This window comes from Ranitomeya variabilis, chromosome 3, assembly GCF_051348905.1.
Source record: "Ranitomeya variabilis isolate aRanVar5 chromosome 3, aRanVar5.hap1, whole genome shotgun sequence".
Lineage (NCBI taxonomy): Eukaryota > Metazoa > Chordata > Amphibia > Anura > Dendrobatidae > Ranitomeya > Ranitomeya variabilis.
In genome coordinates this window covers 572,828,118-572,854,746 of record NC_135234.1, presented here as the reverse complement: position 1 = coordinate 572,854,746, position 26,629 = coordinate 572,828,118, and the positions used below count along the sequence as shown (strand labels likewise).

The following is a 26,629-nucleotide window of genomic DNA, read 5'->3' as shown; positions in this document are numbered from 1 at the left end:
TATCTATCTATCTATATATCTATATATATATATATATATATATATATATATATCTCTCTATGTATATATATCTCTCTCTATATCTCTATATATATATATCTCTATATCTCTCTATATATATATCTCTATATCTCTATATATATATCTCTATATATCTCTCTCTATATATATCTCTCTCTATCTCTCTCTCTCTCTCTCTCTCTCTCTCTCTCTCTCTCTCTCTCTCTCTCTCTCTCTCTCTCTCTCTCTCTCTCTCTCTCTCTCTCTCTCTCTCTCTCTCTCTATATATATATATATATATATATATATATATATATATATATATATATATATATATATCATATCAATAACTAATTTTGCATTGCTGCCTTACTGTCAATGACAGCAGATAATGAGTGAAGATGTTTCAAAGTCTCATCCAGACACACTACTTTCTATTGATCTGGAGTGTTTGAGATAACACCACATTAATTGGTATTTGTCCTGGCGGCAGTTGAGAGATGGTCGTGAAATAGTTTGTGAAATGTAGAACAAGGTCATCAATTTACAAATGTTTGTCCTCCATTCTGGCAAACCCTTACCCCATAAAAAATGATCCTTAGATCTAGAATGTGCTAATCAAAGGGTAAGATTGCTTCAGTAATGTTTTATTAATTAAAAAAACGAAACTTTCTCATTAAAGGGAAGGTGCCATATAAAATACATTTTTCAACAAATGTATTCATTTTTTTAAATATAATTTTGTTTTTAATGTAATAAAATTTAAAAAAAAATTAAAAAAGTTTGATATTTTATACTTTTAAACACAAGGGGGAGCAGCTGCTGAAATCCATGAAAACCTAGCGTACAACCAGCTCACATTATGACTGCTGTAAATGTGGACGGGATCAGCTCACATGTGTGACATCACTCCTATCTGCCTCTTCTGGGTCTTTGTAAAAAGATAAGAGGATGAAGTTTAGGATCACAGTGCAGAGCCATTTTGTTGGTGACTGCAAAATGATACTGAGATGTAGACAGGGTCACCAAGGATGTCAGTCGGCGCTGATTCTGTTAGTGCTGCTCACTGTATCTTACATTCCACGTTTCTAACCCCAGTTTATCACGTGCTATAATAAACCACACCGTGGGTTACATTCCGTGTAGCTAATCACAGCATGTGGTAGACCCCGTGTATCTAGATACAGGGCTCTGTGTAGTGTATCACATGATGGGATTAGATACACTGGTTTAGGAGTATTCATGTATGATGGGATTAGGCAAAGTATGGTGACTCCAATGCAGTATGATCCTCCACCCAGCCCTCCATACAGTGTAATGGGCCTACATACAGTATCATGGTTCCCACAATGGCCCCCACACAGCCCTCCAAACTGTATTATGGCTCCAACACAATATGATGGACCCACACAAACCTTCACACAGTATAATTGCTGACGTACAGTATAATCGCCCCTACATAGCCCTCCATAAAGTGTAAAGGCTCCCACATAGACCCCCAAATATTATAATTTGAACTCCTGGTCATCGGTTGCTCCATGCTCCACCAGTAGTCATTTTATAGCTAACAAGAGACTACTATGTAATAAAGAGGGCGCTGTGATTAACAAAAATGTAAAAAAAACCCGCCATGTAAGGAACAGAACTGTACATCACAATAGAGGATTTTTCATAATGGGAGAATGCCCAATATGTAACGAGAGGATGGTATGTATTAAGTGACGCTATTATATGTAATAAAAGAGGAAACTATGTAACTGAGGACAGCGCTATACACAATAAGTGAGCACACTATATACTAAGGGACTGTGCTAAACATATTAAGACTCTCCATAAAGTGCAATGCACCCCCAAAGTCCTCCATGTAGTATAATTCACCCCCAAAGTCCTCCATAAAGTATAATGCACTCGCCATAATCCTCCATATAGTATCATGCACTCACCATAATCCTCCATATAGTATCATATGATCGCCATAATCCTCCATATAGTATCATGCGCTTGCCATAATCCTCCATATAGTATCATGCGCTCGCCATAATCCTCCATATAGTGGAATGCAATCGCCGTAGTCTTCTATATAGTGTAATTAATGCAATCGCCGTAGTCTTCCATGTAGTGTAAAGCACTCGCCGTAGTCTTCCATATAGTGTAATGCACTCGCCGTAGTCTTCCATATAGTGTAATGCACTTGCCGTTGTCTTCCATACAGTGTAATGCACTCGCCGTAGTCTTCCATATAGTGTAATGCAGTCACCGTGGTCTTCCATATAGTGTAATGCACTCGCCGTAGTCTTCCATATAGTGTAATGCACACCCCTATAGTCATCTACTGCTTTGGGGTGTATTACGTATGATGGCATTAATTACATACTCATCTCTATGGCAGTGCATGCCTCCTTTAGAGCCATTACAGAGACACAGCAGAGCTGTGTCGGTGATCAGAGCACAGCAGAGCTGTGTCGGTGATCAGAGCACAGCAGAGCTGTGTCGGTGATCAGGGCACAGCAGAGCTGTGTCGGTGATCAGAGCACAGCAGAGCTGTGTCGGTGATCAGAGCACAGCAGAGCTGTGTCGGTGATCAGAGCACAGCAGAGCTGTGTCGGTGATCAGAGCACAGCAGAGCTGTGTCGGTGATCAGAGCACAGCAGAGCTGTGTCGGTGATCAGAGCACAGCAGAGCTGTGTCAGTGATCAGAGCACAGCAGAGCTGTGTCAGTGATCAGAGCACAGCAGAGCTGTGTCAGTGATCAGAGCCCAGCAGAGCTGTGTCAGTGATCAGAGCCCAGCAGAGCTGTGTCAGTGATCAGAGCCCAGCAGAGCTGTGTCAGTGATCAGAGCCCAGCAGAGCTGTGTCAGTGATCAGAGCCCAGCAGCTTGATAATTACTCTGCTGTGCTCTAAACACTGTGGTGACAGCAGTGGGGAGCAGCGATAAACAGCCTGGTAACGTGCTGCTGATTACGGCTTACCACCTCTGATACACTCCTCTCCCTGGCAGCTGCTGTCGCAGCATTCACTGAGCAGTGAGGGTGGGGAAACTGGAGCACGCAGCACAGCTGCAGGCTACAAGAAAATGGCCGAGATGTCCTCCAACAGCTATGACCTGACAAGCCAGTGGGTGTTCTCAGCTCACAGCAGAAGGGCAGCCACAGTGTAGGAGATATGGTCAGACATCGACCTCGGTCCCTTATTCCCAGGGGCTTCTGTATTTGAGGTGTGAAAGTGTTGTTACACACATTAACATTATTAATACAAAAATAAAACTTGCACAGTCTTCCCTTTAAATTTAACCAGAAACCCACCTAAGGACACTACTTGCAGATGTGCCTCTTGCTTTTTTTGGAATGTGATTCTTCCTTTTTCTGCTATGCTAAAAGTATAATAAAAATTTCGAACCAGTAAACACATGCAATGGTTTAGCAATAGTGTAAAGAGCCCTTAAGGTTTTCTAATATTCTGTTTGCTTCACTTATACCCTTCTTCAGACGTGATAGAGGCACTGTGTGGCTTTAGTGTTCAGATTTTTCACATTCTAATGTAGTGACAAATACATACCAGACCCTCCCAGATTGTCATCAGTCATGCTACTCCGTAATTGTGTGTATTCCATGTGTTCTGTAATCTACTGAGCTTCCTGTGCTCCCATAATGTAAGATTTGATCAAGACAAGTGAGTTGCTATTTGTTCTATCTTTTCCGTGGGATTGTTTTATTCCATTCTGTCCTGTGAGCACCAATGTATGTAATGGTAAATTAGATGGGACAAGGTTCTTTGTTTCAATGACTGTGTTGACAGCTAGTAGGATTAGTACATATTGGATACATCGTCCATACATGAGTGGACTCCTACTATTGTTTAGAAGACATGCAGAATTATGATGTCAATCAGTTATAAGATTCACTGACTGCCAGTCGCTCATATGGTCTTTTAAAGTTCCTCCTGAAATTTACTTATGAAAAAAGCTCTGTCATGGTGGATCAGAAGCAGACATTTTGTGGTACAAGTTTAACACATAAGTTACTAAACAATGCTGCTTGCTTTACTTGCTTGCTTTTATTGGTTGCCCCTGTTACATATATTTAAAGCTGGTTGTAGCATCTTGTATTTGAATATTGTGTTATTGATTACTTTCTACAGAAAAATTTGCTGAGGACTAGAACTCGTGTTTTACTATTGTGCTGCATAATGGTAAAATATTGATGTAAACCTTTTTGGAAATCGAAGACTAAAATGTTCATTTGTGTATCCAAACAGCTTTTTACTTATTTTCCAAACCAGGTGTATTTTTGGTTAATTGATCTTATTCAACAGTATGTAAATGTGTTCTTATTTAATTTGTACAGAAGTAAATCACTGGAAAATTGCAATGCTGAGGAACTTCTAAATATACGACAAATTCGTCTGGAAGAATTCCAAAAAGTCAAAGGCCAGTTACAGGAACAAGATCAAAAGTGGCAAGATGTAGGTGTAGCTATTTGTATTTGTTAATAATTATCCTAAAAGTAAATGGAGTTTTCCAGGACTTTAATATTGATAACTAATCCTTAAAGGGTAGAATAAGCTGTCCTGTGTGTGTACATGAAGAAAAACATATTTGGCCCTTATATGACGTATCCTACATTTTCACTAGTTTTCCAATTTGTAGGTTCTCTTAAATTTAAATTGACTGAGCTGGTTAGAACTGGTGATCTGAGCCAAACAGAGCCCAGCACGCAGAGGCATTCCCTTTCTTCATTCCTTAGCTAACAGAAAAAATGAAGGAGTAACAGTAGCATGGAAGACATTACAAAGCAGTGTAGGTGTGATTCTGCCTCTGACATAAGGATATATAGCTCAGCACCATCTTTTTGTGAATCCTGCCTGTGCCCTCCCTTTGCATTTCACGACTTCTCTTCTCTCCGTAGATTAAAATAGTGCATGGTGTATTCAGTATCCTGTATTTGTCTGAACTATTGATTTATTCAAAGTTTGTTGAAAGTACAGTGCCTATTAACATAGGTCAAAAATATCAGATTTTTTTTTTTTGACTCCTGGCACTTCCCCTGTTCAGTTGATTTTAAAGAAGCTGTAGCATGCCAGAAGCTGCTCTACTCCCTACATTGTCTCCTGGCTATGAATGTTTCTACTGTACAAGTCAAGATTCTCTCTGCAAGGAGGGTACTTTAGTCATATGCTCAGCTTTTGTGCTTTTGTAATCTTGATTAGTTTTACTAGACCATTTTTGCGAGATGGAAACTGCATTTCCCGCACAGCCCCTCACAAACTATTCCTTTACCATCATTTGCTCTCTTTTCAGTAGATTTTTTACGCTGAATGTTTTGCTGTACGTGATGGGCTATACGTTGAAAATTAAAAATATTTTATACAGTTCAGTTATGCTGGTTTAACAGTAGCTCTTTCCAGTTTTTTTTTTTTTTCCTACTTATTTTATTTATTTCTCTTTAAATAAGGATTTGGCAAAATGGAAAAACCGCAGAAAAAGCTACACATCAGATCTACAAAAGAAAAAGGATGAGCGGGAAGAACTTGAAAAGATTGCGAATGAAGGTCCTGATAGAACATATAAGACATTCAGAGAGATGCGTCAGGAGAGGTGAGACCATTTAAAGCATTTTCTTTTTCAATATAGTAATGCTTGTATGTATTTTCATGTAGAAATTAATCATGGATTAAAGACAGTGTGTCTTATAAAGTTAACCCATTTAATAAGTACTTCTGTCCAGCTTCAATGCCCCTGAGCTTCTCCAATGTTGAGGCAAAGCTGCCTCTGCTTGCGTCATCGGATAGTGCATAGTTTGAGTCAACGGCTCCGCCATATAATGCAAGCCTGAATTGTCAATCTTCAGGAGACCCAGTCTCCTCAAGATGTGTGGTCCTGAAAACAGGAACTTGAGACAACCCCTTTTTTTTAAATCATTGTTAAATAAAACTGAAAATCAATGACTATTTTTTTCTCACTTATTTCATCTTCACTTATAATATTGTTCCCGGCAGTGTACATGTCCCAAACAGCCATTTTTTAGTTTTTGTCCAAAGCTGCCTTACACAAATTTTGGCCAATGTTGCAAGTTTCTGGCACTTGAATCGGGTCTTTTTTTCTAAATCAAAGTGTGGCGTTCGATAACATTTGGAGAGAGTGACTAAAAGGTCACATCTTTCATTCCTATTGCGGATGAACACAATGCATGTTTTAGAAAAGCAAAGAAAGCCAAAATGTGCTTAGCTCCGGAAATGTTCTAAAAATGTAAAATTCCATTTCCTCTAATTTCATTTTCACAATTCTATCGCTAAGGAAATTTATTTGTACAGGTAATTTTTATCAACTGTGACTGGTTTGTTTGTTTAAAACGGTTACCAAAAAAATTCTGTTTTTTTTTTTGTTTTGTTTTAAGGGAGGAGAGAGAAATTGAGAACCACAATAATGGATATCAAAGGTCAGAAATTCGCCGGATGTATTCATCAAATGATGATGTCTTTGGGGAGCCAGCTATCCCATCCAAGCCAGTTTTAGAAAAGAGTTACACAGTGGATATCCCATATACAAGAACAACGGAAGCTTCTGTGTATGCGACCCAAAATTATTCCTCACACAAGGATGAAAATGATGGCAATTTAATAAATTTTGAAGATAATGAATCAGTTCCTAGTGGTCATACAGAATTTGAGCCCCAGGCAAAGATTCACAGGGATACCACTTTTACAGCGCAACAGTCTCCCAAGGTTGAAAGTCTTGAGATTAGACCAAATACTAAGACAATGTATGGAAAGGAAACTACTGCCGAATTAGATAAACCATATACAAGTAAGAGCACTACTAGTTATTCAGTGAAGAGTTATGCAGTGCAAGGAAAATCCTCGCCCTCTGACCCCAGCAGCATGCCATATTCATCCAGTTCCCTGACTACAGAAAGCAAGCCTAGTCGGATTTCATCTTCATTGCCAAGAGGATACCAAAAAACAGATACTTCTCGATTGACATCAGTGATTACTCCAAGACCTTTTGGTTCCCAGATAAAGGGAATTTCCTCATTTACCAAATCATACACAGTAAGGAAATTGTTACATTTGCGCTTTTATTAATGATCAATTAGCATTTTTTACACATTGTCTCTATTTACAATCTTCAAAAGCTCCAAGTTTATCAGTAGCTCAAGCTTTTTGATAAATATCACATTTCTATACCCTTTAAACTTTACAAAACCTTTACACCGAATAATGACACAACTTAAGGTATGTTCCCACAAGTTGGATTTAGCCCGATTTATTTAAAATCCAGCTACAGTCCACATCCCATGTAAATCTGGTTTCCACAACCTCATTGGCATGCGATGTGAAATATCTTAAACAATTTTTGGAATGGCTGAAAAAAATCAGCTTTAGAAATTGGTAGCATGCTGCATATTTTTGACTGTACAAGAAAAAGTCGAGGATTAGCCCTGTTTGACAGTGTAGCTAATCCTCAAGCGAATCTGCAGCACTTGAAACTGCAGTTGAATTTCTTTAAGCGGAAAATCATGGCACAATTTTAATCAGAGTTGTGAACATAACTTAACACTGGTTCTCAAATAGGTATATTCAGCTGTCTGTTACCTTTCCTATCTTCCCGATACAGATAAATTCTCATCTTTGCTGATCAATTCATGTGCTCTGTATGGGGGAGAGTGGAGTAAATCGCAGCCAGACATAATTTTTGTGTGTGATATGTTACCATATTTGTTTTACAAGTATATTTTATAGAAACTAAAAGACTAAAAAGTTGTTGTGTTTTCTAGGTGGATGATACACGAAAGTACAATGGTTCAGCAATTGAGTCCCATTTCAACAAGCCAGAGGTGGAGAAACCCTTTCATAGTGTAGATGAGGCCGATAATATACAATATGAGAAGAAAAACCCCGGGAGCTCCCTGGTAATGTGCTCATGGAGCATCACTTGTGCATTGTAATTTCAACACAGATAGCTATACCTCTAATGCTGCGTTTATGTGATACAAATGTAAAGAAAAATGAATAACAAAGGGGTTTAACAAAATCCCATTTACATTATGTGAAATAATTCCGCAATTTGACGCATGTCCGACGTTTTAAAGGGAACCTGTCGCCTAATTCATGCTGTCCAAACTGCAGGCAACATGATTCAGATCTTGGCTGTAATTGTGTAGCCAGGATCTGATTCATGCTGTGCCCCATTTTGGCAGCATGAATCTGATGACAAGTTCCATTTATCTGGCAAAGGTTGTCTGAGTTTGGTTAACTACGAAATATCTCTTAACCCCTTCCCGACATTTTTCATGCACGTATGTCATGACTGAAAAGGCGTTCTTGCAACATGACTTACATTTAAGTCCATGGTGATTGTGAGTGTACAGGAGCAGTACGCACACAATCACGGCCTGGAGCACTGATTAACTCACCACCTATCTCCTGTAGCAACAAACAGGTTTAACGCCAGCACTGATTCTGTCTGTGTAACCCACCAGATGCCATGGTGAATAGCAAATGCAACATCCATATGATTGTGAGTGGAAGCGAGCTCCCTCTCATCCCATTTTCTTCTCCCTTTCACCCCATTTTCCTCCCCGTGATGCGATAGTGGTGCTCATCTTGATGTGCCAGTTTTAGTGGTCTCTTTTATATCATAAGCTTGGTCTATCGAGGCTGTATGTCCCTGTGAAACTGACAGGTCTAATTCACTGCAGTACAGGAGTATTGCACTCATTGCACCAACAGTGTAGTGTGTTCAAGTTCCATACTGGGACAAAGTTTAAAAGAAAGAATGGGGTCACTTGTGAGGAAATTTTTCTGTTTTAGCACCTCATTGGCTTTGCCACAATCTAATCCAGCCAAATTAGTTCTCCCAAAATCAAATGGTTCTTCTTCTCTCTCAAACCCTTTCATATACCCAAACAGGAGTTTCTAACCACATACGGGATATTGCTACTGTAAGCAGAAACTGCAAAATGCATTGTGGTGTTAATTTTCTAACTTAGTTTATTTTTTTTTTAGCAAAAAACTGTAATTTTTCATTTTTACATTCAACTTTGCATTATCCACTGTGAAGCACGTGAAGGGTTACAAGCTTCCTGACAGCACCTTTTAGTACTAGTTAAGTATGCAGTTTTTAAAATATTATCACTTTGGGGATGTCCCAATATATAGGTCCCTCAGTCACAAATAAAATGAGTTTTGTAAATTTCCTTGAAATATGAAAAATTGCTGTTAAACTTTTAAACCCTTTAAAAGTCATTTAAGTATGATGTTTAAAACAATAGGGATGCAAAGTAAATATAAGGTAACATTTGGTTTGTGTGGTTTGACTATCTGTTTCAGTAGCATAAAATTTACCATATTGAAAAGTGCGTCTACATTTTTATAATTTCAGACTTTCATAAAAGCAAAAAATATCTAGATGAATGCACTAGCATGAAGTACAATTAATCATGAAAAAGACATATGATATATTTACACAACATCTTAATCTCTGATGAACTCGCCAAGTTTTTCAAGCTGATGGTGTTTCAGGAAAATATACTATTTTCTTGTAGTTTCTTTTGTGAATTTCATGGTTCAATTCCAAAGCCTTTTTCAGCTTTTTTTTTTTTTTTGTCTACGGTGTTTATTTATAGTGTTTTCTTATAGTTTTTGTGATATCTTTTTATATTCTAATTTTCCATTCGTTTTTTCTCACTCTATTGACTAATGAAGAAACTAACGATATTTTAACCAAAAAACAATGGTAAAGTGCTCCACAATATGTCCAGGCAAATTTTGAGCTTTTCTATTGACTTATATTATAAAGTACAGTGTGTCTTCCAAATGGAAAATACCAGAAGAATAGACATGTGACACTTAACCACTTTGTGTTTTTAAAACCTGTAGTGGTGAAGAGACTTTAAAAATCAGCACATATGCACAGAAAGTTGTTGTTACCTGGTAATGCATATGTTGATTCCTTTTGAGCAGAGCATTTTCTGATAAATTGTTCAGGCGGTGTCCATCGTGGAATCCGTGTGAAAAAGATGTTGTGTGCATATACCCTCAGTGTATGTGCACGCAACGTTTTAAGATGGCAGCAGTCTTGCAAGGTATTGCTAAGCAAAGCCACTTCAGGAAAAAGCCAGTTCCCCGTTTCCCAGAGTGACTTCTCTGGTGGTGTTGCTGCTGTGGTGGACAGTGTCTTTTTTTTTTTTTTTTTCTTCTCCCCCTCCCCCTCCCCCTTCTATAGTTTGCATTATAACTAGTTAGCGATCTCTTTGCTGAAGCTGCCCAGAGAATCACAGTACGGACTACATACATTATTGCATTGATCTCTTATATCTGGGAATGGTGTAATTGCTTTTACAATTCAGTTTGTACTGTGGAATCTAGTGACAGATTTGCTGCAGTCTCATTCATGGTTAGTATCTGGTTTATACTTGTACAAGTTCAAATGGAAACTACCACCAAAGTAAAAAAAAAAAAAAAATGGATAAAGTTCGTAATTGATAAACACGTTGAAACGAGCCTATGACATTACGGAGACCGACATGTTCAGTTATTTGAACTAAATGATTGGATAATAAATTGTGGCAAATATAATATGTGGTATAACAGAAAGAGAGTCTTAAAAAAATGTAACTGCTGACATCTGCCACACTGTTTCTACTGTTTTTTTTTTTTGGTTTGTTTTTTTAAATATTAAATGCACCTTAAATGCAGAGAGGTTTTCAGAAAGCTAAATGTGCAGCTTGTCTGGATTCTTAGATTCTGGTTTCCATTAATAGGCTGGCGATAGATCATCAAGACTGGTGACCTCCTACAATTCATACTCATGTCTCCGGGTCCGCATCTTAAATACTCTCTCCATGCTAAGCTGTTGTCATGCTTTTGATTTTGGGATTAAGTCCCTAAATCTTTTTTTTTTTTTTTTTTCTTTTGAATTCAAGGCTTGATATAATCTTTCACACATTGTTTCCTTTCCTCCTGGGAAATTTATATTTATAATTTCTGGAGTGGAATAATATGTGGATTATGCCCTTTTTTTTCTCCGGGATGCTGACAAAGGCCTGAGAGTGATGGTATTTGGTGCCTATTAGGGTAGATACACAATTATTGAGCGTCACCCGTTTCCACATTACACAGAGGACATTTTTGAACAAAGCAGCTGGGAGTATAAGGAATTTGGTGACAAACTGAACAATGTGCACTGACAGCGTCTCTCGTGGATAATTAGAGAGTATATTATGCACAGCCTGCCTGCCTTCAGTACTGGATAGACTTTCCTGTTTACAAAGGTCAGAGACACAGGATACTCAGGTTGTTTTTTTTTTCCAGGACCAATACAGCGACATGCGAATTAGCATTAACCAGAAGCCTGGGAGCAGCCATGACTTTGGGTTTAAAACAAACTGGAACAGCGCAGGGGTTTTTGTAACATCCGTTGATTCAGGTACAGTAACAGGTCTTTTATTTTTCCTCTTTATCATGTTATTTGTAAGTGTTATATTGTTTGACATAGAGTAACATTAGACAACATACTACATAATACATTTTTAACAGTTTATATTTTTGGGGGGAGTTTTTGTAGTAAAGTATGTTGTTTTTTGCCCTTTTTATACATCATGGCAGCATGACAGAGTTTACTTCTGTACTTTTACCATTACCACATATCTTTTATGTTATGCAAATCACCAAGTACAAAGTTGCAAACCTATGTCTATAATTTTTAATCTACAGTACATTTCATATAATTTAAGATCATTTTGACCATTGACTGTATATTTGTTTGCAGGCAGCCCTGCTGAATTTTCCCAACTGCAAGTAGATGATGAAATTCTATCTGTCAACGGCATCAAGGTTTCATCTATGGACTATAATCAGTGGAGAGGAGCCATGGACAGTGCTGTGGAAACTGGAAACCTTGCAATAGATGTCAGACGATACGGCAAGAATGGTACGTTTCACTTGAGATATCAGTAGTGCTGTTCACGGTAACAGCTTTTGGCAATGCTAACTAGAGAATTTTGCCAGTTTTTAAATATATAAATAAATGCACCCGTTCTAATAGTCAGTAAATGCAGCCTGATATTCACATATTTTGATGCACAAACATTCTGTTTATCTGCATGTTGCTGGCTCTATAGAAAATAGTAATAATGACTATTGAAAACTGGCAGAATTGATACGCTGAAGACTTTTGTATGAAGGTGCTTGGCATATAGCTTAACACAAATATTGATAATGTGGCTGTTTAACATTTTTATGGCAACTTTGATGTCACATAAGGCTTGACAAGCTATTTATATAATGTGCTTTAAACTACTTCGTAAAAAGTGCAGCCATAAGTTATACAAATCCCTTCGTTAAATAGAAAAAAGTGAGGTACTTTAAAACTTGAACAAAAAAAGTTAAAAAATGAATTTGCTACCTGGAAGCCATCAATGTCTGGTTTGGCTGTGTACCTGGAGTATTGTACTGCTGTGAATAAGTAATTGCATATTTTTCTTAAAGGGAATCTGTCACCTAATTTTTCGTATATAAGCTGCGGCCACCGCCTTTAGGGGCTTATTTACAGCATTCTGTAATGCTGTACATAAGCCCCCTATGTAACCTGAAAGATAAGAAAAAAAAGTTATAATATTCTCTCCGGGGGGCGGGTGGTGGTGGGGGGGTGCTGTCCGGTCCGATGGGCGTCGCGGTCCGGGTCCGATGCCTCTCGTCTTCATGCAGTGACGTCCTCTTGCTTGCTTCCTGTCACGGCTCCTACGCGGGCGTGCTTTATCTGCCCTGTTGAGAGCAAAGTACTGCACTGCGCAAGGAAAGGTCCGAGAAGCCCAACAACAGGGCAGATAAAGTACGCCTGCGCAGGAGCCGCAAAACGAAACAAGGAAGAGGACGTCATCGTATGAAGATGGGAGGCGCCGGACCTGCGACTCCCATCGGACCTGGACCGCGCCCGGCCCTGGGTAAGTATAATCTAACTTGTTTTTGTTATCTTTCAGGTTACATCGGGGGCTTATCTACAGCATTACAGAATGCTGTAGATAAGCCCCTGATGGCTGTGGCCAAAGCTTGTATACGAAAAAGTAGGTGACAGATTCCATTTAATGATCCAAAAGTGTGATACCTTCCTGTAAATATCAAATGCAGGTATTGGCATTCACATGTCAGTCAGACCATTTGGATGTTTTATTTCAGTAAATGGCAAGTCTGCTTGTTGGTTTCTATGTAGCACATAAAAAATAGGCCAACTAATAGGTGAAAGTAACACAAAACTAATACACATAAAAAATCCATGTGATCCCAGTTTCACTGCACTTGCAAAGTACAGCATCCTAAGATGTGGATGGCTACTTGGCATATGAAAATTTAAAAAAGTATCCATGGGTAAGACTGCAAGGTCTTGGAAAATATGCTGGAATTTGTTTTATATTAATGTATTTCTAATATAGTAAATACTTTTTTGTGCTGGACTTTTCGGTTTTCCAAAATGGTAGCAAATAAAATTGGAATTTTTGATACATTGCAGGCTGCTTAGGATATTTACCGTACTTTAAAGTATGGTAATCTTAACAAATTTAGATTTTTGAACAGAGCAGCATATTTAAAATGTTATGTGTTTTTTTTCTTAATAAATAATGAATAATTAGTCATGATTCTTTCAGGTGGATTCATTTTTTTAAGTTTGTAGAAATCCTTAAACTTGTAGGAATTAATGAACCCTCAATGCTATTTTAAATAAAATTTGAACCGACGTTCATAATAGAATTTTTTTCTTACAGATGATATCTTTGTTTGTTTAGTATGTGACTTAATGGCACTTTAACTGTATAACTCTGTTACAGAGCGGGTAGTAACAGAAAATGAAAAGAATAGAATGAAAGAATTGGGGTGCATAGAGTGCTTACAAGGCAGGAGATCAGTAAAAAATACTCGTAATATACCTATATGGATGTTAGACATAGCTGGGTCTGCACTATAGTGGATATATTGGGTCTTTGGTCCATGGACAGAGATGGTGAATGACACCTTGTTAAACTAATTTCTTTCAGTACGGTAATATCTGTTTTAGGAAAATCTGTATATACGTAAAAAGAAACTATTGTTAAAGTGCCTTTTAAGTTTATGTACAGTATTCATTATGCTGTCTAACTGCATGTATAGCTGCATGTCTAGGGAAGGTGGTCTTTTTTTGCTGAGATCTAACACTTTGTGACACCGCTTTTGCTGCTTGCTTCATCACTTTGTATACTTGTCTCGTGTTTGTTTTTTCATTAACTTTCATACTTTGTGTCGCTGCATTGATTACTTACCAATCAGACTGGGGCAGAGACCCACCTTCCCTGCCGTACAAAAGCCATAAAACCCTCAATCTGACCAGTATGGATCACAAACTTGTAGGTTCTCCTGAGAGTAAGTGGATTGATGCCAGCTCTAGGGGCAGTAGCCCCTCCAGATCTCCCAGCACTTCCGTGAGAAGCAGCCCACCAGACCCAGGAAATGTAAGTAATATGTTTATGCTGCTCTTTTTTAATATGCTGTGTATATTTTTGTGCTCTTTTTTGCAAATTCTTTATATTAATATTCATGGTTTTGATTATTACATTGACCCTAAAGAGTTTTGCTGATCTCATAAAGTGAATATTAATAAAGCTGCCATTTATGAATAGTGTAGTATGCGGTTATCCTTTGCAGAGCAGTGTGCACCATAGAATAGCTGAGGTGTTCTTCCCCAGATCAGAGCTTATTTCCCAGTATAGAAAGATAACAAAGCTCCAGTAGATGTACATGCCCAAATATTGCAGACTGTCTTCTCTTCGATGTGTCATATTAGAGGTACTCCAGGGAGATAAAAATGTATTTCAGCAGGCATTCTGCCTAAATCTATAAATGCACACACATCTCTGCCTGTCTTTGTATGGCAACATCATGTGATTTTACCACTAGTCAGAGCCCTCTCCACTTCTGAGGTGCTTCGTCAGAGATCAGAGTCATGGCTGTAGCTAGCTGATCACACAAGCTAGTCCGCTGACTATAGGGGGGCAGGCTGTGTATGGTTTGCATTCTTTCCTCTCCTCCCCTCCACCCATTCTTCTTCTCCACTGTATTTGTATATAACCTGTTAAGGTGCATGAGGATTAAGACCTGTCATAAACCTTGGTCGGGTGGGGGGGGGGATAGCTTACATAAGCAGTTAGCTAGAATTCGGCATCAGCAGTGCTGTGACATTAGGTCACAGTAAGAAGTTGTAAAATCACAAGAAGTTACATATAACAGGCAGTCGTTTGAGCCTTTTATAGTTTTAGACAGAATTTAAATTGTAGTATATTTTTTATCTTCCCATAGTATCCCTTTAAAGAGGTTTGCAACACATGTGTCCTGTTACAATCGTAATGTGTCCTATATGATTGAACCATGGGTAGCACACTCTCACACAATCACACTCTATATGAATGTGTGTATAATAGACACATACGTGTATGTATAATATATTCTTGTGGGTAATATGAGAATGCTTGTTCTGGAAAAAGTCAAAATCTTACTAAAAGCCCACCCTAACAACACTGGGGTCATGTTGTGGGATTATTAATCATCTGCCCAGATCATCAATATCTTGTGAATTTTACATGTTCTTTATATTTTTTCCCTGCAACCTCACTTGTAACTATCTCTTTTCCTTTCGTGTAGGTATGGTAGAATTTTTTTCTTGTCTACATGCAATGATTTAACAATGACTAATAGACTCCCCTAAGGAACAAGTGATATCAGTATTGTTGCCAGACATACCCATATAGTATGATCCCTTAACATAGTGTAGTCTAATGCAGCTCTTTGTGGGAGATATGCTTTATGTACAATACCTTATGTAATCCCATCTCTTTGGAAGGTTGGTTTAAAAAACAAAACAAAATCAACTATGGCTCATTCCTGAGAGGCCTTACATTTTTCTGGAAATAGAGTGGCTCAATAAAAATACATATACAGTACAGACCAAAAGTTTGGACACACCTTCTCATTTAAAGATTTTTCTGTATTTTCATGACTATGAAAATTGTACATTCACACTGAAGACATCCAAACTATGAATTAACACATGTGGAATTATATACTTAACAAAAAAGTGTGAAACAACTGAAAATATGTCTGATATTCTAGGTTCTTCAAAGTAGCCACCTTTTGCTTTTTTGCTTTGATGACTGCTTTGCACACTCTTGGCATTCTCTTGGTCTGTACTGTATCTATGCTTACTTTTAAAGAATACTTCTTAAAATATTTATGAAGCTATTTTTTCAAGGAGTATTTTACTGTAATTGGTATAATTCGACACTATGAAAATTTAAGCAAATTTTGCAATTGACTTGCTTTTTTATATACACCAGGCATAACAGTGAACACATGAAATCCCTCTCTCCGGCTAAGTGATTTAGCTGCTCAACCCCCCCCCCCCCCCCCTCCTCTTCTGACCGAGCTACCCCATTTTCCAGAGCAGTTATTCTAATCGCACCTCTCACTTTCCTGAGCCATGTGCTTGTTCAAAGGCAATGTAATATCTAGATGCAAATATATTGATGATAATGTGGACTCCAGAACCAGTGCACCGAGAGACTGTTAATGTGGCACAGTAGCATAAGCTCAGCAAAAGGAAATCGTCCAGAACTGTCACTCAATAAGGAGTGCCTGCCCTCCCAGCAACCAGACCGAGAGGAGACTGAGAGATGTGTTCTGCTTAAGAAACAGCTTGGGAATAACCCCTTTTATGCTTAATTTATAAATAGTTTTAGGCTAGATTTTTTTTTCAATTCAACAGTGTGGGTTTCATTTTGATGATGATCTGGTATCTCTGATGTGTGTGCGCCACTTAACCACTAAATGAATCATTTTGTTGTTGTTGTAGGTTAAGGAGAAAAAACAAATTAATGGAATGAAAGAGGAAGTGGATACTAAGCAAAAAGGTAATAGTTGGCTTTAGTTTGTCATGTTTTAGTAAATTAACTCGTACAAGACATCTATATTACGATAGAAAGACAAAGCTGGGATGTAGAGTAGATTGCTGCTTAGGATGCTATTTAGATAGGGATGCTACAGGGAGGAAATGGTCATAGACTCTGCTTTTAGTTCTGTGCTGGGGTGCAATACGCATTGTGCATGAAATGATACTGTGTTACTGGCACCCACCGTTAAAGGGAATTTGTCACCCCAAAATTCGCCTGTAAGCTAAGGCCACCGCCATCAGGGGCTTATCTACAGCATTCTGTAATTCTGTAGATAAGCCCTGATGTAACATGAAAGATAATAAAACTTGTTTTTCTTTATCTTTCAGGTTACATCAGGGCTTATCTACAGCATTACAGAATGCTGTAGATAAGCCCTGATGCCGGTGGCCTTAGCTTATAGGCAAATTTTGGGGTGACAGGTTCCCTTTAAATAGGAGTAAGGGTGAGTGGAGGACACATTCTGAACCTTCTGCTTGTGCCACAGTGTAGCCTGTATCGTCATGGAATTTGAAATAAATTGAGAATTATAACAGATAATTGACCTTTTCATTGTAATTTTCATAATGTGTGCATAGTGGTCTTCACTGCCTTGTTGGCTTACACAACCGTAGTTTACTTATCGTATGAAAACATGCAGTTATCAGACAATAAAGACCAGATTAAAATCAAGGTTGCATTACAGTTACAGCAATAGAATGATGTATCTGTTTATATATTGTGTTAACTTGGTCTCGTGATTTCCGTATAGTTATATTGTAATTTCCTAGAATTTTCCCATCGCTTAAAAAGCGTTGTGGAGAAAGTGACCTTTCCACATGTTACATCTTGGGAAATTGAATTTTTTTAATTTAATGTTTTTATTCACATTATGTGCTGCACTTCTAGGACATGCCTTATGCTTCACTATGTTTGTGCCTTTGTCACCTTTTCCTATAAATCTTTATTAGGACTACTTGATAAAACAAAACACAAAAGCTCCTTTTTCTTCAAGTAAGAATAGTTAAGATGTGCACCTTCTTTAAATATCTCATGAGCTTACAGTCCAAACAGCGGCTACTTGTACAGCGTCACCAGACAGATCATGTTCCACAGTGTTGCAGTTCAGACTAAAGATACCACTGTGGCTTCTAAGTTACAGCATTGTGTTTTCTTGTTTTTCTTGTTATGAATGGCTAGTGAAGTAACTGCAAACATCTTCATCAAGTTGCTTGGAACTGATTTTACTAGAATATTTGTTTGCTTTACTTGAACCTTTTGGCATGGGATTTTACATTTCATTTGCGTATGAATATGGCAAGTAACGAAAGAATGGTTTGCATCTGAACTGCTGTCTCTTGGAGCAGAATCAGGCGGTTGTATAAATCTGAGTGAGTTCAGAAGCTGTGCACAGACTGGCCAGCGGCTCTCCTGACTGTCCGTGCACTGCGTTCTGACCTTGCTCCGATTTTTACGGACATCTGACTCTGCCCTTAAAATTAAGCTTTACTTTGGAGCCACTTTAGACTTCTTTTCAGACCATTTATATAAAGATTTATACACTCCTTAACATAGTTTTTGTTTTGGCAAATTCAAAGTCGTGCAGTTATGAAAATCGTAGATATGGTAATGATGTGCAAATAGAGAATAGTGGAAGCAACATTTAAAAATGTCTCTATTTAGTCAGTACTGAGTATGAGTTGAGTGAGTCTAGAAAAACACGCACTTGCATGCCTTGGCATGCTCTAAATAAGATTTAATGGACTAAATCACAAGAGCACATAAATCATCAAGATCCACGGCGGGCAGCTCCATTTAAAATTGACAACCAATGACATCACAGGTATCCTTGATGGGAGACCTGTCCAGAGGCATTACATGCCATAGTAGCACTTTTGGGCTACTCACAATGGCAAGCGCAACATGCGGCCTGGGTTTGTTGTGTTTAAAAAAAAAAAAAAAAATCTCTTTGGACATTTTGGAGAAATGGCCATACCACGGATTCTAAAAGCAAATCAATGCATTCTGAAATGAACATTAGAGCTACTAGAGGTATTTGAAATGAAGATTAGAGGAGTCTGATTACCCTTCAGTATGCCACTACATACTATAATCCCTGGAGTAGGACCAGTATGTGGTGATCAGAGTCAAAACAAAAGAAAGTCAAAACCGCACCCTTTTATATATAGATTGAAGGTCTCAGTGGACACAAGGGCGCACGTCCAAAACCAGGGAGCCCATCCCGGACAGTACCAAAACCACAAAAAACAAAAAGACAGCGCCACAATGGATGGTGAAAAAATAGCAGCTTACATTTATTCTGCCTCCTGTAGCGACGTTGCGGTCAACAGACCTTTATCAAGCACAGTATGTGGTGATGTCTCATAAACGCCTCTTCCCGGCATTGTCCAGGTGAACTCATCAGATTTGAAGAATGGCACGTACTGATCCATTCTGTACTGCAAGTGAAATTAGATGTCACATAGTTATAAGCGCAAGTTCTTGTTACTCTAGTTTGCTTAGGGTGATGGGTTATATACCAAGTATCACAGGAGCTCGAGTGACATGTTTTGAGTCTCCGTGTCCGCTTGTTTTCCAGCTGTTAGGCAGCCACAAAACATTTGAGGATTGCCTGACAAACACGAGCAATCCCCGCATGTTTTGTGGCTGTTTAAGGCCTCTTTCACACTAGCGTCGTACGACGCACGTCGCAATGCGTCGTTTTGGAGAAAAAACGCATCCTGCAAAATTGCTTGCAGGATGCATTTTTTCTCCATAGACTAAGGCTACGTTCACATTTGCGTTGTGCGCCGCTGCGTCGGCGATGCAACGCACAACGCAAACAAAAACGCAACAAAACGCAGGCTAAATTGCTGCGTTTTGCGACGCATGCGTCCTTTTATGCCGAAAGTTGGACGCAAAAAAAATGCAACTTGCTGCGTTTTCTGCGCCCAACGCTTGCGGCCAAAAAAACGCATGCGTCGCAAAACGCAGCACAACGCATGTCCATGTGCCCCCATGTTAAATATAGGGGCGCATGACGCATGCGGCGACGCTGCGGCAACGAATGCTAATGTGAACGTAGACTACCATTAGCGACGCATTGCCACACCTTCGCAACCGTCGTGTGACGGTTGCGTCGTGTTGCGTCGGACCGTTGGCACAAAAAAAGTTGCATGTAACGTTTTTTGGTGCGTCGTGTCCAGCATTTCCAACCGCGCATGCGCAGCCAGAACTCCGCCCCCTCCTCCCAGGAGCTCACAATGGGGCAGCGGATACGTTGAAAAACTGCATCCGCTGCCCCCGTTGTGTGGCGCTTTCACAGTATGCGTCGGTACGTCGCATTGTGACGTACGACGCTAGTGTGAAAGTATCCTAAGTACTGCAAAACATGCAGCCGCTAGTACTCGAACATGTCGCTTAAACAACCACAATACTCGGTGCATACACGAGCATTCGCACTCATCACTAGCTGCATGCCAAGCCTATGGCATCAAAAAGTGTTTACACAGTCAGAAAATGTTTGCGTGATTTTGTGCTACAATGCAGATGTCCAGCAACAGTGTTTGCATTGATCTCACGAGCCACTTTCAAAAGCTCTCTTGGTGCAGAGAAGGATGGCAATGGAAGCTAGAGTGGAGGTTTATCCTTTTCAGTGACGAGTTCTGCTTTTGTATTGCACACATTGATATTGGTCTGGAGACCACGTGGACAAAACTTTGAAGAGACCTTCATGAGGAAATGTGAAGGTGTCCTAGAGCAGCCAGTGGTGCTAAAGCATACAACAATAGTCTGAAATGTCTCTGGACTTGTCTCCCATCAAGGACGTCTGGGATGTCATTGATTGGCAATTGCAAAGAGAGCAGATAGCAGATCTTGATGATTCGTGTGTGCAAGAGAATTCACTATGGCAGAATGATACTCAATCATTAAAAATCTTATTGATGGCATGCCAAGGTGTGTACGTAAGTGTATGTATTTCTGTGCATGGAGCTCGTAGTCGTTCAAGATGTTTTAAAAATTTTGTTTGATTTTTTTTTTCATCATTTGCATATCATTGACATATCCATTGATCCTGTGATTTTCATAATTCTAACAGATGTGTGAGGAAAGATAAATACGTGTAAGAGCTTGCTAAAATATGATTTTAATTTTAAACAATAGGGATGGTTTCCCTAAATTATTGGAATGCCTATGAAACAGTTTTTTTGTTTTACTTTGTATCTTTCAATTAGAACATGAACCTATATCCTTGAGAAACAATAAAAGGAGGTCTCAGTTTTTTGAGCAAGGTAACACTTGGGATCAAGTACCAGCTGCTTTGCTATTGCCAAAATTCTAAAGGTTCTTTAAGGACTAACCATGGTGTTGGGTTCTAAGCTTCTCCTGCCACACGCTGAAAGCAACATAACCCATTTGTTTTATCCCTAGGATCATCTGGTTTTTCTTACAGCTCATTGGTCTACTTGTGTGGTAATGGGAGATGTTGCTGTGCTGTTCCTCTCCTTTATGTTTGGACAAATATCTGCAGAATAACCCACTCGCAAGAAAAAGCTTATGATAACCCGGGTTCAGTGCAAACATCAGTATTTTTGCAAACTAAACAAGTACTTATGTTATTCCTGAACCAGTACTTATGTTATTCCTGAACCAGTACTTATGTTATTCCTGAACCAGTAAAATATTTGTATCTTTAAGCTACAACTAATACAACCAGTACCAATAGAAAAGCTGCATCTACAATGACATTGACGAGGCCCTGTCTCGCAACGTTCATGTAGTAATAGATCTTAGAACATGGCAATGAGCAGAACAACGTTTGCTGTTGTCTTTGTTTTTGGAATCTTATTCCGTTCTTGGTCAATAATGACAAGCGGGCATGGATCTTCAGAACTTGGTATCAATTCAAGTCTTATTGTACAAGGCAAACATTTCTACTCAGTCATTGGTATTTATATACATTTTTCCTACTTTAAATGGTCTTCAATCAGCATAATTAGAGTAGCCTCTTGAAGTAATAGCATATTTCATCCTGGAGAACAATGCTATTGATGTAGATTATAACCAATTACTATTGCTTGTTAACCATCCGGGAAGCCTATGTAAAATAGCTCTAGATGCCATGTTCCTATTGTGTAGTACAGGTGTTTGTTGCGCTTGTACTGCTGTTCATGCTTTTACATTGTTAGTGATGTAATTTTATTGTTCATCAAATGTGTTGTAGACGCCTATGCCTTGTGTATGTCTGGCATTCGAGAAGACCACGTCCGTCACATACAATATTTGAGAAGGTTCCATGGCTTTTTCTGTGCAATGCTTGACAATCCTCCTCATTGCAGACTAACAAGCATGTTTGCTGATCTTGTGTGTTGTCATGTGTTTTTTTGTTTTGTTTGCTGTGTCATATTCTGCATTGAGCATCATTTGTATAACACCATATGTATTGAAAGTAAATGAAAACTAATAGTATCCCAATTATCTAGTTTACTTATTACTATAGCAGCAAAATGTAAAAGACCAGATTATATTTTGTTTTGGCCTTGCAGGGCAGTAGTCATGCCACTTTGTGTGGAACTTGTAGTCATTTTGTGCTGATGAGTTAAGTGGGGGTGGTCCTAATCAGTGGATTAGGTTATTACTGCTATCTTTGAATGCTCACATATTTAAAGAACCCTGGATATATTAGTAAGAAGACCACCCACTGGACTCTTTTTAGCCCATAGAAAGAAGGAATTTAAGAAGATTATAAATTGTACCCAATCTTTTCCAACAAAAATTTGCATATCGATCTGCTCCGCTTCTACTGTTTTATAACATGCTGTCTATAGAGACATATCAGATATCTTGTTTAACATGACAAGTTCTAATTAAGACCCTGTTTTTTCCAAAAGTTGCTTCCCTGGCACTGACAGTCATCCAGTACAGACTATAAAAAACCTTTGTAATGGCTGTAGAAACTAACTACGTTAATTGTAATTCATGGGTCTGTTCAATAAGCCCTGTAGGAAATTTGGATTTTACTCTTCATGTAATATATTACAAGCATACCAGTTTTTGTAAAACCAGTTATATAGCTATTTTATAACCACCTCCATTTAGGATGTAGGTTGATTGTATGATTAGCATTAGCAAAATAAAGCAGAAGTCACAATTTATTTTTTTTTTTAATTCTTTGGACAATTTAGTCTTATTGAATAAATAATATAATTAAAATAAAGACAACATTTTTCTTCCGGTTTCTCACACCAGTTTGCACATGCTAATATCCATTCTAAGATGAATTTAGCCTACAAGTTTCAAGGTTTAAAGTGTTTGTCTTGCTGATATAATATTGCTTGACCAGGAGTCAAAAGTAGCATTAAAAGTTTGCAGAAATTGTGAATCTCGCTCTTGGAGGTTCTTATTAAGTATTCAAGGTTTTATTTTCTTTGATTTGACCTATTTGTGTTTGTTTTTTCCCGTCTCACTACCAGGAAGTACAGATTCTTCTGCACCAGAGGTAATATGCTAAAACCTGTTGGCTTTCATCCTGAAATTGTGCCACTCTTGTCCTTGGATTAAGGGTGGAATTGTCACTTAGCCTCCTTTTGCTGAACTGAGCTGCAATAATCAACACTACTGAGAAAAGTAGTGTCGTTATTTCTAAAAAAAAATCACCCATCAAATTTTAGTTTGGGACAACTCTTTTTAAAACTTATTGGTAGCTTTTACGTATTTCCTCCACGTTTCCTAGAATTTTGGTAATTCTCCTCCATTATGCTAAATTAAATGTTCTTAGTCTGCATGATGTGTGTCCTTATATATGCGCACATCAATGAGGATATATATAACATTTTCTCAAATTATTCCTAGATGCCAGTTCCGTCCCTTAATGTTTCAACTAGGTGGTCTTGGGACCCTGAAGAAGAGAGGAAGAGACAGGAAAAATGGCATGAAGAACAAGAAAAACTGTTGCAGGTAAAATTTTAAATGTGATCATTAATCTAAAAATCGATCACGTGCGTATAGTGGCCATGCTCGGTTGAGGGAAACTAATCCTATTGTTTTTAATTAGAATTAATAAAATTGAACCAGAACATGAATTTGCATACTACATTCCTATCAGGTGGACGACAGCCATATCAAAGTTCACTTCCACTTGTCTATGGTTATAAATCTGCAAAAAAGGAGTTTAAAAAAAATAATAAATTAATAGTTATAAATACTTAACAGCCTATAAAAGCCCATAGGCGCAACATTTTTCATGAATCCCAATTGCAAAATAGACTTTGAGGTAAAAAAACAAAATGGCTTCCGGAGGTGTCCATCTCCTTTAGCTATTGTTGCATTTTCATTTTTATTATCTTGGGTTTTTTTCTTTTCCACTTAACCTCTTCCCTATGCAGCCAATTTTTGTTTCTGCACTTTCATTTATTTCTCCCCCTTTTTTTTTCTTTTTTTTAAATATATTTGTACATAGCTGTATAAGCACTAATATTTTTGCAGGATGAGTTGTAGTTTTGATTGCCACAATTAACTTGACCATATAAAGTACTTGAAAGTGGGGTGAAAAAAAGATCCAAGTGTGATAAAATTGTGCTAGAAATTTTTTTTTTTTTGTGGTGTGCATTCTGTGGTAAAAATTACTATGAATTATGATTCTGTAGGTCAGAATGAGTTATATCAAAGTTGTATCAAATTTTTTTCATTTAAGTAGAGAAAGAAAAATCTGAAATTTATAAAAAAAAAAAAAAAAAAATTAAATTAGAAAAAAATTAGGTGTTTGTCACAATTTTCTGAGGCTTTCCTTCGAGCTCTGGGACAGGGCTTATTTTTTGCGAGACAAGCTGACAGTTTTATTGATAGCATTTTTGAGCTATATACAACAAATTGATCCGATTTTATTGCATTGTTTTAGGGAGGAGTGGTGACCTAAAAACCACGTTTCTGGAGGTTTTAATTTTTATTCTACTTAGGGCTTTCACTGATCAGCTAATTCGGTTTATATCTTGATGATAATCTTTATAATAATCTTTATTTTTATATAGCGCTAACATATTCCACAGCGCTTTACAGATTGCACACCTTAGTATCACTGTCCCCGATGGGGCTCAGAATCTAAATTCCCTATCAGTGTGTCTTTGGAATGTGGGAGGAAACCGGAGTACCCGGAGGAAACCCACGGAAACACGGGGAGAACATACAAACTCCTTGCAGATGTCATCCTTGGTGGGATTTGAAACCAGGACTCCACTGCTGCAAGGCTGCAGCGCTAACCACTGAGCCACCATGCTGCCCTTGATATATTGGACTTGTCTAAACTTGGTAATACCGGATAAGATGGCTTAGTTTTTTAATGGGGAAAGTTTTTTTTGGTTTTTTTTTCATTTTTTTTATATTTTTGAAAACGTAAGGTTGGTTTCACACTTGCATTATTGGGCAGAGCTGCGGAGGGCTGCATAGTTCCTCCATTAAGCCCCGACCACAGCTGCCCCTCTTCCATTCAGCTCTGCCTACGTCGGCATGCGTCCTGTGTTTATATCTTTAACATTGGGTACGCAGGCCTTGCGAATGTATGTGGATGCCTCCGCATGCGTCGTTTTGATGCTGCGCCGATCTGCGTCGAACACAACATGTTGCAAGGCACCGATGAGAGCCAGTAAGAGTGAGCAATGGCACGTGTTCCTTTTACATGCTGATGTTAACCAGCATGTGCAGTAAATATCTGGTCCTGACTTTTAAAGAAAGATCCCCACATTCATGTATGTGATATTGCATTAAGGAGTTATAGGGAACCAATCGGCAACTTTTACCCCTCACCCACCCAAAGCAATTTACATGACTCTCTGTAGCCATATACAAGATAAGCTAGCTAATCTTTATAACCGAAAAACACAAAATCTTGTTTTGAAGTACAGTCAGGAAGTGCATTGTGGCCAGGTGATGCACTTACTGCTCCTCCACATCCCCTGTATTCTTGAATTAACAGTACCTTTCCCATTGACAAGTCCTTGGCTCTGGTACACTGCCACTGATCTGTCAATCAGGGGAGGATGCTGCTACTTTGGTAATACAGTGAAGTCTGAAAAGCTGCAAGTGCATCGTCATGCCCGCAACGCACTTCCAAACTTAATTTTAAAATGCAGACTATTGCTGCTAGAAACGCACTTTGGGGTCATACGTATATAGACTAGCTTATCTTTTAAAAGGAATATGTTGCCAGCTTTTTGCTATGTAATCTTAGAATAGCATGAGGTGGGGGTTAAAACACAGATTTCGTTGATGTGTCATATGTCAGACTGTGCTGCTGTTTACTTATAATGAAGGTTTCATCACCTAGTGATGATCATTGCCTGGACTACAGCAACTCTTGTATGTTAGTCGCCCCTCCTGTCAATAGACTATATACAGAGCCTGGTGTGGGCGAGATCAGCTTTCTCACCTCTGCTTCATGTTGCCTCTAAGGACTGTGTTAGAACCTCTGCACCCAGTAAACTATGTGATACATTATGGGATTTAGAGTCTCTTTGCCTACATCATGCTGTTCTCAGATGAAGTAGCAAAAACCTTGTGACAGATTCCCTTTAAAAGGCTAAACACTCATTTAACTGATTTTTTTAAAACTGGGTAGTTGAAATGTTCCCTTTAATCTATTTACTTTAATATTCCAGCAAATGTACCAGACAAATTTAGCTAGTAGGAA

General features: G+C 38.4%; 1 protein-coding gene across 6 annotated transcripts in view; it reads left to right on the top strand.

Moving 5' to 3' along the window:
* Nucleotides 1-26,629, top strand: part of LMO7 (LIM domain 7) — a 230,389-nt gene that overhangs the window by 187,094 nt on the left and 16,666 nt on the right. For 3 of the 6 annotated variants that reach the window (XM_077297225.1, XM_077297226.1, XM_077297227.1), the window contains 11 exons: nucleotides 4,345-4,462; nucleotides 5,452-5,594; nucleotides 6,394-7,048; nucleotides 7,774-7,908; nucleotides 11,312-11,426; nucleotides 11,769-11,930; nucleotides 14,297-14,478; nucleotides 16,872-16,929; nucleotides 21,183-21,239; nucleotides 23,421-23,446; nucleotides 23,800-23,904. In XM_077297225.1, the coding sequence (XP_077153340.1) occupies nucleotides 4,345-4,462; nucleotides 5,452-5,594; nucleotides 6,394-7,048; nucleotides 7,774-7,908; nucleotides 11,312-11,426; nucleotides 11,769-11,930; nucleotides 14,297-14,478; nucleotides 16,872-16,929; nucleotides 21,183-21,239; nucleotides 23,421-23,446; nucleotides 23,800-23,904 (1,756 nt within the window). The remainder of the gene's footprint in view (nucleotides 1-4,344; nucleotides 4,463-5,451; nucleotides 5,595-6,393; nucleotides 7,049-7,773; nucleotides 7,909-11,311; nucleotides 11,427-11,768; nucleotides 11,931-14,296; nucleotides 14,479-16,871; nucleotides 16,930-21,182; nucleotides 21,240-23,420; nucleotides 23,447-23,799; nucleotides 23,905-26,629) is intronic. The other 3 variants (XM_077297230.1, XM_077297228.1, XM_077297229.1) reach the window with 2 other exon arrangements.